The 13,176-nt window shown below is 40.8% G+C and overlaps 1 protein-coding gene across 1 annotated transcript in view; it reads right to left on the bottom strand.

Moving 5' to 3' along the window:
• The window catches only part of LOC123250175 (receptor-type tyrosine-protein phosphatase beta-like), a 115,655-nt gene that overhangs the window by 59,523 nt on the left and 42,956 nt on the right, over positions 1 to 13,176 (bottom strand). Inside the window, exons 9-11 of the mRNA XM_044679195.1 lie at positions 11,326 to 11,589; positions 6,674 to 6,937; positions 2,293 to 2,556 (exon numbers count right to left, since the gene is read on the bottom strand). Of these exons, the coding sequence (XP_044535130.1) occupies positions 2,293 to 2,556; positions 6,674 to 6,937; positions 11,326 to 11,589 (792 nt within the window). The remainder of the gene's footprint in view (positions 1 to 2,292; positions 2,557 to 6,673; positions 6,938 to 11,325; positions 11,590 to 13,176) is intronic.

The following is a 13,176-nucleotide window of genomic DNA, read 5'->3' as shown; positions in this document are numbered from 1 at the left end:
GAAAGAGACAACTTAGATAATTCACTGGGAATACTTTCAACCCAAGTTTTTACTTTTGTTCTTTGGGCTTCTGAGATTCTCAGACTGTTGGGGACACAAATAAGGACAGAATGTTAGGCTGACTCCATCTGGCTTTTCTGCTCCATTTAGAGATGAAGGGGATTTAGGAATCATCTAGTTTGATCTCATTTCATAAATATCATAGGATCATAGATTTAGAGATGAAAAGGACCTTACACCATTTCATCCAATGTCTTCATTTTATGGATGAAGAAACTGAGTTTCAAAGAGAAGTAACTTTTCCAGGGTTGTAGGGATAGGAGGAGAACCTATGAATTTAATGATATAGAGAACTTCCAGATGAAGAAATTCTCTCTACCAATTCAGGTTGGCATCTTCTCTGCAACTTGTCATATAAGTATAATCCAAGACCAGAAAGGTTAAATGATTTATCCAGAATCATATAGCCAGTATGCATCATGGGCAGGACATAAACTCAAGACTTTTTTTTCAGGCTGTGTCATGATGGCTCTCACAGGTCTTACAGGAAGTGGTTGGCAGAGCCAGGGTTTGAACCCACATCACCACCACCACTACCACCAGAAACATTTATATTGCATTTTATGGTTTAAAAGGCTCTTTATCCAACTGAATCATTTGATCCTTGAACAAACTTTGTGAGTAGGGGCTATAATTATTTCCATTGTATACATGGAGAAACTAAGACTAAGAGAGATGAAGTGACTTGCCTAAAATCACAGTTAGTGTCAAAGAGATATTTAAACTTGGATTTCCCTAACTACATTCAGCACTCCATCCATTATTTCACCCAGACAAGTACTCTCTATTGTGCCATGGACTCTTTTAAGTGTACAGTGAAATTTCAGGGTAAGGCCAGGCAAAAGAGTAAATGGAGTCATGGAAAGGAAACTCAGAGTTCAGGGGCTTAAATATTTAGTAGCTAGAACAGTGATGTGCCTTCTATCACGTCAGGGGAAAGTGGGGTATATTAAAAGTGAGGGAAGCTACCTGGAAGAGACATTAACTTCAGCCAAGCAAACTTCCTTTATTTTAGACCTCCCAGAGCCCCATCCATTTACTTCAGACCAATGCCAGTTTCTCTGTTGTCTAGCAAGATTTGTGATATTATTTTATCCTTTGCCTGTATTACTGTAAGTCAGACTACTTCCTGGGAGTAGACTGGGGACATTGGTTTACAGACCAGGTTTCAAATTTACACTTAAAGAGACTGGAGCTTTGAAAGGAAAAACTTGAAAATGAAATGGCCTTTTCAGTGGCTTACAAAGAATTTTGGCACATCTAAAAAACAACAGTTATAAGACTATCCTTTGATCAGTTATTTTTTTTAAAACTTCACTGATCTCCACCTAGTTTTCCATCTTCTCTCCACGGAATCACAGACTTTTCTTCAAAGCATTAGGTAGAGGGCAAACATCATCTCTTCTCTTTATCTGATCTTTTTTCCCTGATCTCCTCTTGATGAATGCCCCATAGTTGACCTACACCTTGATCTTGACCTTAATTCTTTTAAAATTATGCATCCTCAATCTTCTGGTCATGTAACCCTTATTTCTGGTCTGAGCTTTGGGGGAAATGCAGAAGCATCATGCTGATGCATGTACAGGGAGTAGGACTGGATGTGGAGTAGAAAGGGTGAGGAAGCAACAGAACTCATCACTCTATAACTCTGCTCCTTCTTAACCTCCAGACCTTTGAGAGCCAGCAGTTGCCAATCTCAGGCATCATGACGAAATCTGACCTTGAATTATTCTTTCCTTCACATGGGAGATAATATTGCATTTCATGTACACACCAATTTTCATCCTAGACTGTTAAAACATTTTGCTCCAATAGTTCCATTGTCTTTTTTTATATACATCTGCTTTATAGTCAAAGTGATGCATCCTAAGTCAAGCAACTATCCAAGGTCATAACATAGTTTGAGATTGGAGTACTATTATTAAGCTTGAGATAATGCCTCTTAATAGATGATTATGTTATTAGCTATTTCCATGGAAACTCCACTCAACATTGTGCTTCATGAAGGATTTTTTTATTTTCTTGTATTGAATTCAAGCTTAAGAGATCAAATGAATAAGAAAGTGAAATTTCTATCATTAGTACACTTTGGGCTAGATTCTGAGCCCAAGTAACATTTCCTCTTTCCCTTTGTAGGTATAACCAAGAAGCTTCAACTGACTATTGTTTTTGTAATTATAGCACATCTATTCTGTTGGCGTGTTCGCGTGGAAGAAATACACTTTTAATTACCTGTTAAACCTTCGATGAAGGCGGACTTTTGTGCATCCCCACTGATGGTCAAAACAAGAATCTTATACAGGCGGCCAGGGGTTAGGGATGTGAAACGATACTCAGTAGCAGTATTTACGAGGTGAAGGGAGGGAAGGATTTTCACGTCATTGAAGCAAAGCTGAATCTCATATTGATCCACATCTCCATCAGCTCGCACCCAGGTGACATGCAGCTCTTCTGTACTCCGATTACGAAGTGCTAACTCCTTTACAGACTCTGGGACTGGAGAGAATGGAGAATTTCAAAATGACTCAATAAGAATGGGAAGCATTGAATTGATGGGCCTCGTGGAGGAAATATTCACATGGAAGAAAACACAAACTTATCAAATCATTCAAATATCTAAAAAAAAAGTGGAGGCAGCTGGGTGACTTGGTTGTATAGAACACCTTGAAGTCAAGAAGACCTGAGTTTGAATCCTGACTTAGAAACTTTCTAGCTGTGAAATCCTGGACAAGTCACTTAACTTCTGTTTGCCTCAGTTTTCTCAGAAAATGGAGATAATAATCCCAGAATTGTTGTAAGGATCAAATGAGATAAAATGTATAAAGTACTTTGCAAAACTCAAAGCTCAATAGATGCAGGGGCAGCTAGGTGGCCCAGTGGTTAGAGAGCCAGGCCTGGGTGGAAATCTGGGCTCAGACTCCTAAGCTATATGACCCTGGACAAGTCACTTTAACCCCAATTGCCTAACTCATAATAGTCTTCTGCTTTGTAACCAATACTTCTTAGACAGAGGGTAAGGGTTTCCTTTTTTAAAGCTTAGTTGATGGTAGTTGTTATTGTTATTACAACATTATTTAAGAAACGTGTTCATGCAAGTATAATAGCAATAAAAACTGCTTTTTAGAGAGGACTGATGAAATAGTAGTTAGAGTTACCCTGGAGTAAAAAACACCTGGGTTCAAATCCTGCCCCTCACATTTGGACAAGTCACCTAACCTCTCAGTGGGGCAACTCTCAAGGATGCTAATTTACAGAACAGTTGCCATTTGCATTTGCAACGGGGGTTTCCCCACTTGGGAGTTCCCTACACCAAGAAAATTATAAATCTGGTTTAAAAAAGATTTACACAACACTTTATAGAAATTATCTTAGCTGATCCCCAGAGCAACTCTGTATGGTACATTACACAGATCAGGAAACTGGGGTTAAGTGACTTACAGCTAGTTAGGGACAAGATAGGATTTGAACCTAGTTCTTCCTGAATCCAGGCCTAGCACTTTCTCCCAAAATCAATGCTGCCTCCCCAATATACTAGATTCCCTCAGTCTACCACTTAAAATTCCTCGTGTATAATTAAGCACAACAATTTGTAAGCTATTGTTAAAAATGTGCTAATTTTCATGAAAGGAGATCATGTGTGCTTAATTTTTAGCATCACTGAATAGTACGATATTATCATGCCAGCCAGGCTGGAAGTGAATGGAAGGAATGAAGCTGTAAGGCAGACAGGTGCTTTCTCTCAGTGCAGCCAGAGGCAGCTCTCAGGGGCCAGCTTGATTCTGAAATTGCCAAGGCTTTGGCGCCCATCACATAGCTGAGGCTTAATGAATGGCCGAACAAGCTGTGGCATGTGGTTGTGATGGAACCAACCACTGACCCATCAGAAACAATGAACAGGTTCATTTTTTCAAAACCTGGATAGACCTATATCAGTGATTCCCAAAGTGGGTGCCACTGCCCCCTGGTGGGTGCTCCAGCAACCTAGGGAAGCAGTGATGGCCACAGGTGCATTTATCTTTCCTATTAATTGCTATTAAAATTAAAAAAAATTAATTTCCAGGGGGCTAAGTAATATTTTTTCTGGAAAGGGGGCAGTAGGCCAAAAAAGTTTGGGAACCATTGGCTTAGATGAAAGGGAAATGAGCAGAACCAAGGGAAGATCATCAACAGTGACAGAAATATCGTTGGAAGAATGACTTGTGTGTGTCCACCTGCAGAGAAAGAACTATTCTAAAAGAAACCTGGCAAGACTTAGAGCTTTTTGTTAAATGAGGCTTTCTCTGGTACAGGCTGCGAGGTACCTGGGAATTTTACTGTAACAAACAATTAAATAAATTTAAATAAATCAAAACTTGCTGATTGTGGCTGGGGAAGCCACAAGGAGAAGAGGAGACAGTCATCTGATAGATAGTGACTTAACTGTTAATACCGCAGTAAGAGAGACAGCAGAGATAGCAGATGGAGAGACAGCAGAGACAGCAGACAGAGAGACAGCAGTCAGAGAGCTGAGCTAAGGACTTGCAGGGATTGTGAGGAACTTTGTGTCCCTATGGTGGCTGTGGGAGTGCCAATGCCACTTCAAGTAAAATGAACAGATCCTGGTGGGAAATGGGGGCAGTAAGGAAATACTGCTCTTTCCCTTCAGGGCTTTAGCCCTGAAGTCTGTTGACTAAGTGCTGGATTTTGAGTTGGCGTGGAAGATACTTAAATCTTAAGGGAGGAAGATACCCAACAGAAGAAAACTATGCAGCATGGCATTTTGGATGAGCACTGGAATGGGTGACAGAAAGAATTGGGACCAAAGCTGACCTCAGACATTTTATAGCTTAGCTAGTGTGACTACGGGCAGGATCTTTATCTTCCTATAGCCTCAATTTTTTCATCTGTAACATAAATTAATAAAAAAAAATTACTAAGCACCTACTTTGTGTCAGGAGCTGTCCTAGGTACTGGGGACACAAAGACAAAGCTCTCAAGGGCCTTGCTTATTTTGTACAATAAATGAGGATGCATTTAATTCATAAAGTGCTCCAGAGGATCAGATAAGATAATAGATGTAAAACATATTGTAAACCTCAAAGCACTATAGGAGTGTGAGTTCCTATTATTGCTCTAGAGGCACCTGATAGAAAGCACATCAAGTCAGGAAGTCCTGAGGTCCAAGTCTTGCTTCTCACCCTAGTCAAGTAATTTACTCTCAGTGCCCTCAGGCAGCTTTCTTAGGACTCTCTAAGTTGCAGAGCAGGTGCTGAACTACTTTAGCAGAGGGGGCCCTTCATAAGTAATTCCCCACACCAAAAGAAATCACAAAATCGTGAATTTAGGTCTTTCCTCCTTAATAAAAAATTAACACTAAGTATCAGTTTCAAGGCAGAAGAGTGGCAAGTAAGGGCTAGGCAACTGGGGTTAAGTGACTCACACAGCCAGGAACTGTCTGAGGTCAGATATGAACCCAGGACCCTCGATCTTCAGGCCTGGCACCCTCCACTGTGCCACCTCTCTACCCCCTAAAGTTAATATAGTATTTTCTTTTTTAAACCCTTACTTTCTGTCTTAGTAACAACTCTAAGAGAGAAGGGCAAGGGCTAGGTAAACAGGGGTTAAGTAACTTGCCCAGGGTCATACCAACAGGAAGTGTCTGAGGTCATATTTGAACCCAAGTCCCACTGATTCAAGGCCTGGCTCTCTTATCCACTGAGCCACCTAGTTGCTGGGGAAATAGAATCCTTAGAGAAGGAAGGGAAGGGAAGGGGCAAGAATAAACATTTGCTGAGCACCTAAGATGTGGCACTGTACTTTATAAGTACTCTACTAATTTACGGTTACTAAATTAGTAAACATTATATTTATATTATATATAAAATAATAAAAATAATATAAGTAAAATAATATAAAATAGAAATAATAATACATAATAATGAATAAAATAGAAAATAAATACAAATTAATAAAATTTTAAAATAATATATAAAAATAAATTAGTAAAATAAAAACACTACTTTTTTTTTTTTATCCTGGGACTCCATTCTAGGAGCATAGGGGGCCACAACTAGTAGGCAATGGGTCACACAGTCGCTCAGGGTCACCCAGCTGGGAAGTGTCTGAGCCCAGGTTTGAACCTAGGACCTTTCGTCTCTAGGCCTGTCTCTCAATCCACTGAGCTAGCCCAGCTGCCCCTACTTTAGGTTGCAGTTTCTTTAGCAGATGTAGTTTTTACAGGGTGGGGTTGCTAGCCCCACGCCTAACCCTCCTCCTTTTTTCATCCAGGCTAGGGACTGTCCTTGGCCCAGGAGTGGTAAGGGTGGGCAATAGGGGTCAAGTGACTTGCCCAAGGTCACACAGCTGGAAGTGTCCGAGGCCGGACTTGAACCTAGGACCTCCAGTCTCTAGGCCTGGCTCTCAATCCACTGAGCCACCCAGCTGCCCCAAAAATACTACTAATAAAGTATTATTGCACTTGACACAAGTCACATTCCTGATATTCCTAGAGAGAACCCTTTTGTGGACATGAGTTGTTAGTGGTGAGAGCCTACCCCCCAAAAAAAGACTGAGCCCAGTCCATGAGCTCAGAACCAGAACCCTAAGCCAGAGGCTATCCTGTTAATGAACTTACTTGTTCTCTTATTCAAGCGCTCACTGGCTTCATAATTTCCACTTCTGGTACTAACGGTGACGCTGTATAGTCGTCCGGGGACAAGATTAACAAAGACGCATTCGTTTCCAGTCTTAGGGATGGTTTTGGTTTGGACGGAATTGTTCTTATTGGTAATGCCAACCACATACTGGTCAAAGTCTCCAGTGGCATGCAGCCAGGATACCTTTAAATAATCACTCCTGGCTGAGTTGCTAATAGTAAGTCCTTGGACTTTCGAAGGCACTGAAAAAGAGTGAGATGGTTCGAAGTTTAGGGATTCTGAGAGGGAACAGATTACAGACAACATCCAGTGGAGGTAAAAGAGTGTCTCGATTTGTCCTGCCGCCCCTTTCCATCCCTGCTCTTTCAAGTCCTAGAATGAAGAGGCTGGAGTAGACGACTTCTACGGAGGTAGCTTTCAGCTCTTCATTTTCTTTGGTAGGAACTGAAATACCCAGAGAGTACACATTGTCACTGTACTCCTTGACACTGGTGTATTGATATCTCTGGCACAGGTGAGAAAACAGGGCAGGAGAGGGGAAGAAAGGTGAGCTTAGATGTAGCCAACCTTCCTCCTCTCCCCAATTCGAGTGCCCAGAGGGCAAATTCAAGTTCTCTGAGAGTCTCTGCATTACTGGAGAGGGCTGAAGGAGGAAATGGTTTGCTTTGGGTGGCTGGACTGAGGGGTGGAACATGCAAAAAAAAAAGTCCTCAGGTGTTGGGAAGAGGGGGAACGAAGGGGAGCAGCTCCCAAGTGCCCACTCTGTGCGTGTGCGTGCCCCATCTTCATCAACACTGGTTTAGGCTCTCTGACTCTTCCCAATACACCCAATCAAGTTTAACTGCTTCCTTGAGCACACACTCACTATTCCATCAAGATGTTTGTTTCAATGAGCCCATGGAAAACCCATCACAACACCATGCATGTGAACGACTATTAAAAAAATGGGGATGTAGACACTAAACGATAATTCTAGTCCAACTATCAATAATATGGAATTAGGTCTTGATCTATGATACATGTAAAACCCAGTGGAATTGTGTGTCAGCTGGGGGGGGTTGGGAAGGTTTGGGGAAGAGGGAAAGAACATGAAATATATAACTAGGGGAAAATATTCAAAATTAAAAAATTAAAAAAATAAAATTCCCAATTGGTGTATGAATTAATGAAGATGATGGCGATGACAAGTCTAGGATCTTAATGGATCTAAATCTGGTAACTGGTAACTCATGGTTACTAGACTATTGTTTTGCAATAGGGCTGACACACAATGTTACAGTATTAAAGGCATTATCATTTTGTGCTTAGTACTATAAAAAGGGATTCAGCCATAGATTGTTACATAATTACTATTTTCTAAATATGATCATTTTGCTATTGTTGAGTAATGCCTGCCTCTTTGGGACCCCATTTGGGGTTCTCTTGGCAAAGACGCAGGAGTGGTTGGCCACTTCCTTCATCAGATCATTTGACAGATGAGGAACCTGAAGCCAAGAAGGTTAAATGACTTGCCCAAGGTCACCCAGGGAGTAAGGGTCTGAGATCAGATTTGAACTCAGGAAGAGGAGTCTTCTCAACTCTAGGCCTGGTACTCTATCCATTGGGCCACCTTGCTACTCCCAAAAATGATCATTACAAATGGTTAAAAGGAGGCAGAAGTACACTAGTATGAAGACTGACCTCTAATCCAGTGTGGATATTTAAATTGTTCTTCCTCTCCCTCACTGTGTGTAGTGTATGGATTGAGAATTTAGGCTAGGGATAGGCATCCTTTCCTCTTTGTATGTGGGTACACATCATATCTCTTCTCTTAGACTCTAAACTCTTTGAGGAAATGGACTGAGTCATTCTGTTCCTCCCTCTCCTAATTCATAGGCTTTTTTCTCCCATTAGAATGTAAGCTCCTGGAGGGCAGGGACTATTTTTTTTTTTTACTGGATTTGTACCCTCTGTATTTTTCAAAGTTCCTGGCACATAGGAAGCACTTAGCCTGTCTGCCTTCATGGCCCCAGAACCTAATACAGTGTTTGACTATGCAGCTCTGTGGGGTGGAAAAAAAGTGATAAATTTGAAGTTGGAAGACCCTGAAGTATGAGTCATGCTGAGATGAGTTTCTGGGTAAAAGGCTTGCCAGCTTCTTTTGATGAAGGATATCTTTAAAAAACGAGCTCTATTAGCCCAGATTCTGCCACCTCCCCTTTTGGACCCCTGTAGCACCCATACTATCTAATTAGCACTTAACTAGGGATGCTGAGTATTTAATCAATCAATTAGCATTAAAAAACCCTTCATTTTCTGTATGGGTTTCAAATCAGAAGAGCAGTAAGGGCTAGGCAATGGGGGCTAAATGACTTGCCCAGGGTCACATAGAGAGGAAGGGTCTAAGGCCAGAGTTTAATCCAGGAGCTCCCATCTCTAGACCTGGCTTTCTATGCACTGAGCCCCCCAGCTGTCCTTCAATAAGCATAAGCACCTACAATCTGCCTGGAACTGTGCTAAGTGCTGGGAATACAAAAGAAAAACCATCTTTACCTTCCTGTGACTCCCAGTTGAATGAAGACTACATGAATGTTTATAGGTAAACAAGAATATTTTAGAAAACACAAAGCACTATTATTCTTTGTCTTTTATATATTGTAAGTGTTGTCCCACATTAAACTCAGTGCCTATTGCACACTGGAGGTGCTCAATAATTAGTATTAATGAGATCTCAGGCTCTTGATCATATGGAGAAAGCAAGATATTTATTTTGTGGAGGATTGACCTACATTTCAGGAAGAAAGATTTTATGCAAAGTGGATGCCAACTTAGGAAGATCATTTATGCAATGTACTAATTACAGATGATTAAAGGAAAGCCACAGTGCCAAGGAGAATGAGCCCAGATTTGGCACACTAAGCTCTCAGCTAAGTGCTGTCATATCATCATTCTGAATCTCCTTCTCTCTACTTAGTATATGCTGAGAAAAGGAACTTGGGGCAAAGGACAAATGTCTCTTCTTCTGAATCTATGTCTACAAGCCATCTATCTCTTTTCTAAATAGTAAATTTTGTTAAAAACAAAACCTTTATCTTCTGCTTTAAAATCTATAGTACCAGTGGCAAGGCAGAAGAGTGATAAAGACTAGGCAATTGGAGTTAAGTGACCTGCCCAGGGTCACACAGCTAGGAAGTATCAGAATCCAAATTTGAACTCAGGACCTTGTATTTCCAAGCCTGGCTCTCCAGCCACTTAGCTGCTCTGTTAAATATGAACTTCTTGAGGCCAAGGACTGCAATGTTGTTTTGCAACTTTGTATTTTAGAGAATTAGAGTTTTGTGGAAAATGATGCTTAATTTTATTTTCTCATTGTTTCCAAGATCACACATAGTTTCACTGATTTAAAACTGGAAGAAATGTTAGAGGCCATTTAGCCCAACCCCTTCATTTTATAGATCAGGATACTGAGGCATAGTTAGGTTAAATGATAAGTCCAAGTTTACCCAGGTAGTAAGTGGCAGTTGGTCAGCTCTTTGGACTCCAAATCCAGTGCTCTTTTCAATGCATGCTAAGTTCTCAGATGTTTCTAGAGTACAAAATATTTTTGCCAGAATTTCCCATTGACATCTTTGTGACTGCTACATATTAGTTGTGTGACCTTCAGGAAGTGACTTAACTTCTCTGGGCTTTAGGCAACTCTCTTGAAGACTATGCACTTCCAAAAGCTGCCTACCTACATTGACAGCTTCCAAATTTGGGAGTTCCACTTGAATTGCCAACTCTGCAATGAAATAACTTATCTAATTGCCATTGCCAGCACCATCCCTATGGAGAGGGAAGTGTAAAATCTCTGTTTTAAAGCTCAACATAGCATAGAATTTCAGAGAAACTTCCTGATTACCACTTAAGGGTAAAAGAAGTTTATAGCCTCAAAGGGAGACACAATGATTGGCATAGGTCTCTGTCTGTGATCCTCATAAGTGGGAAAGTAATAGAGGTTTGCCCATATAAGAATTTATAGAATCTTAGATTGTGAAAGGACCTCAGGGATCATCCAGTCTAATTGTCAGGACATTTTTCCTTCCATCAAACCTAAGTCTTCCTCTTTGCAACTTTGCATCATTCCCACTTCTTTCCCTACATTCAGTTGTTTCATTCATGTTCTACTCTTTGTGACTCCATTCTGGGGTTTTCTTGGCAGAGACACTAGAGTGGTTGGCTATTTCCTTTTCTAGCTCAGTTTACTGGTGAGGAATGAAGGCAAACAGGGATAAGTGATTTGCCCAGGGACATCCAGCTAGTAAGTGTCTGACACTGGATTTGAACTCATGAAGAAGAGTCCTCCTGATCTCAAACCCAATGCTCTATCCATCGTGCCACCTTGCTGTCTTCTTTCCTTATGAGGATAAACAGAAAAAGTATAATAATCTTGCTTCTCCTTGGTGGACCTTAAAAGGCTTCAGGATGGTTCACTTCTAAGTTGTCTCCTCCTCTATAATAAACATCCTTCAGCTGGCTTCATTAGTTTTGTGGCCCCAGCTGCTAGTCACCACCTAATAACCCTACCACACATCTAGTTCAGGATGGGAGCCCTGGGGCAACACGAAGAACTGGACTCAGGTGGAGTCATCGTCCTTCCATCCATTCTCACCTGTGCGCTCCTGGCCGAAGGAATGGTTTTCATACTTGCCACTTCTTGTCGTTACAGTCACGTTGAAGAGTCGGCCAGGAGTGAGGGAGCTGAAGGAGCATTCACTGATGGATTTCGCAACAGCAAGAGACTGAATAATCTTATCACCGTGAGAGAGAGTCACAGAATAGCTATCTACATCTCCAGGAGCTGGGAGCCAGGAAATGCTGAGGTAATCACTCCGACCAGAATTATTCAGTGTTACTCCACTCACACTGGAAGGGACTGGGACCAGAAGAGAGAGAGAGAAAAGCAGGAGCAGGATCAGTCATACATCATTGTCATCATGCAACAGGAATTCCTGGGATCAAATCCGATTGCATGAGAATGAAAGGAAAAGTTAGGATTCCATGTTATCTTTGAGGACACTAGGGTTCTTTATGCCCAACAGAAAGTCAATTTAGATAAAGCCCAGGGGCGATTCACAGTAGCCAGCATTTGTAGAGCACCTTAAGATTTGCCAGACATCTCATTTGATCCCCAAATAACCTTGCCATTATTATCCCCATTTTATAATTGAGGAGACAGATAGAGGTTAAGTGGTTTGCCCAGAGTTGTAGTTTCTAAGGTTAAATTTGAATTAAAATCTTCCTGACTTAAGCTGGGCAACTAGGTGGCAGAGTGGCTAGAGTGCCAGGTCTGGAGTCAGGAAAACTCATCTTTCTGAGTTCTCAGATACTTCCTAGCTATATTTCCCCAGGGCAAACCATTTAACCTCTGTCTCCCTCAGTTTCCTCATCTGTCAAATGAGCTGGAGAAAGAAATGACAAACTACTTCATTATCATTGCCCAGAAAACCTCACAAAGCAGCACAAAGTGGCAAACATCACTGAAAAACAACTCATTGACAACAACTTCCTGATTCTTGGTATAGAGAAGTCTATCCGTTATGCCACCTACCTGGCTAGCCGCTTCTCGATTTGACATCACCCTGCTGTGTGTAAATAAAATGCTGTCACTCCTGTCGTTTTTTTTAAATGGAAGTGGAGATGTTTCTGCTTTTGCTTTAAATATTCACAAATGGAGTATTCTTTTATTTTTATTTTTTATAATTGTGCTTTGCTGAGAAGGGAACGATTTAACAAGTACAAATAATTGATAAAAAACAAAGATGTTATCCGTGGTAAAATCTGAAGAATTTAATGGATTTTCTAAAAGTCCTCTCACATCAGTGCACTGTGAAGTTCATGCCATCTGGTGATTCGGCATTAGGGTCTCAAGAACCAACCTTGTTATGGAGTCTATTTATTGCCATCACAAAAGCATTTCCTGCCCTCTAGTGGTAGCTGCTGATTAGGATGCTGATTCATGGTAACTTTATTTGTGGCTAATTATATTTATAAATAAGGGCCAGTTCTTATCAAATTATGTAATTATAGTCCCTGGTTATATTCCTATTACTAATAGAATATTGTCAATCATTTGTTTCAATAGTTTATTATCCTCATCATTGCCTGCCATAAAAAGTCAGCTTAGATTTCCAAAAGCACAGATTTGTGTGTCCCAGGAAGAACCTGGTCTTTTCCCAGTATTTATGGAAAATGAAGTTGTCATTATCATAGTACAAGACCTCAATTCAGGCAACAAATGTTTATAGGGATAGGGACTGGACTCAATTATTTACTCATTAATAATACTCAATAATAATGAAATATTAATTAATATGTGGAACTCAGATGAGAAAACTCCTTCTACCAATACAGAACAGTAGCCTTCTTTGCAATTTATGGGCTTATTGAGCTGCCCAGAGCCCAGGGTCACCCAGTCAGTACCAAGAGCTATATTACCATAAATTTAGAGCTGGAAGGGACT

Source organism: Gracilinanus agilis, chromosome 5, assembly GCF_016433145.1.
Source record: "Gracilinanus agilis isolate LMUSP501 chromosome 5, AgileGrace, whole genome shotgun sequence".
Classification (NCBI taxonomy): Eukaryota; Metazoa; Chordata; class Mammalia; order Didelphimorphia; family Didelphidae; genus Gracilinanus; species Gracilinanus agilis.
The sequence above is the reverse complement of the archived record's forward strand: the minus strand, read 5'-3'. Positions and strand labels throughout refer to the sequence as shown.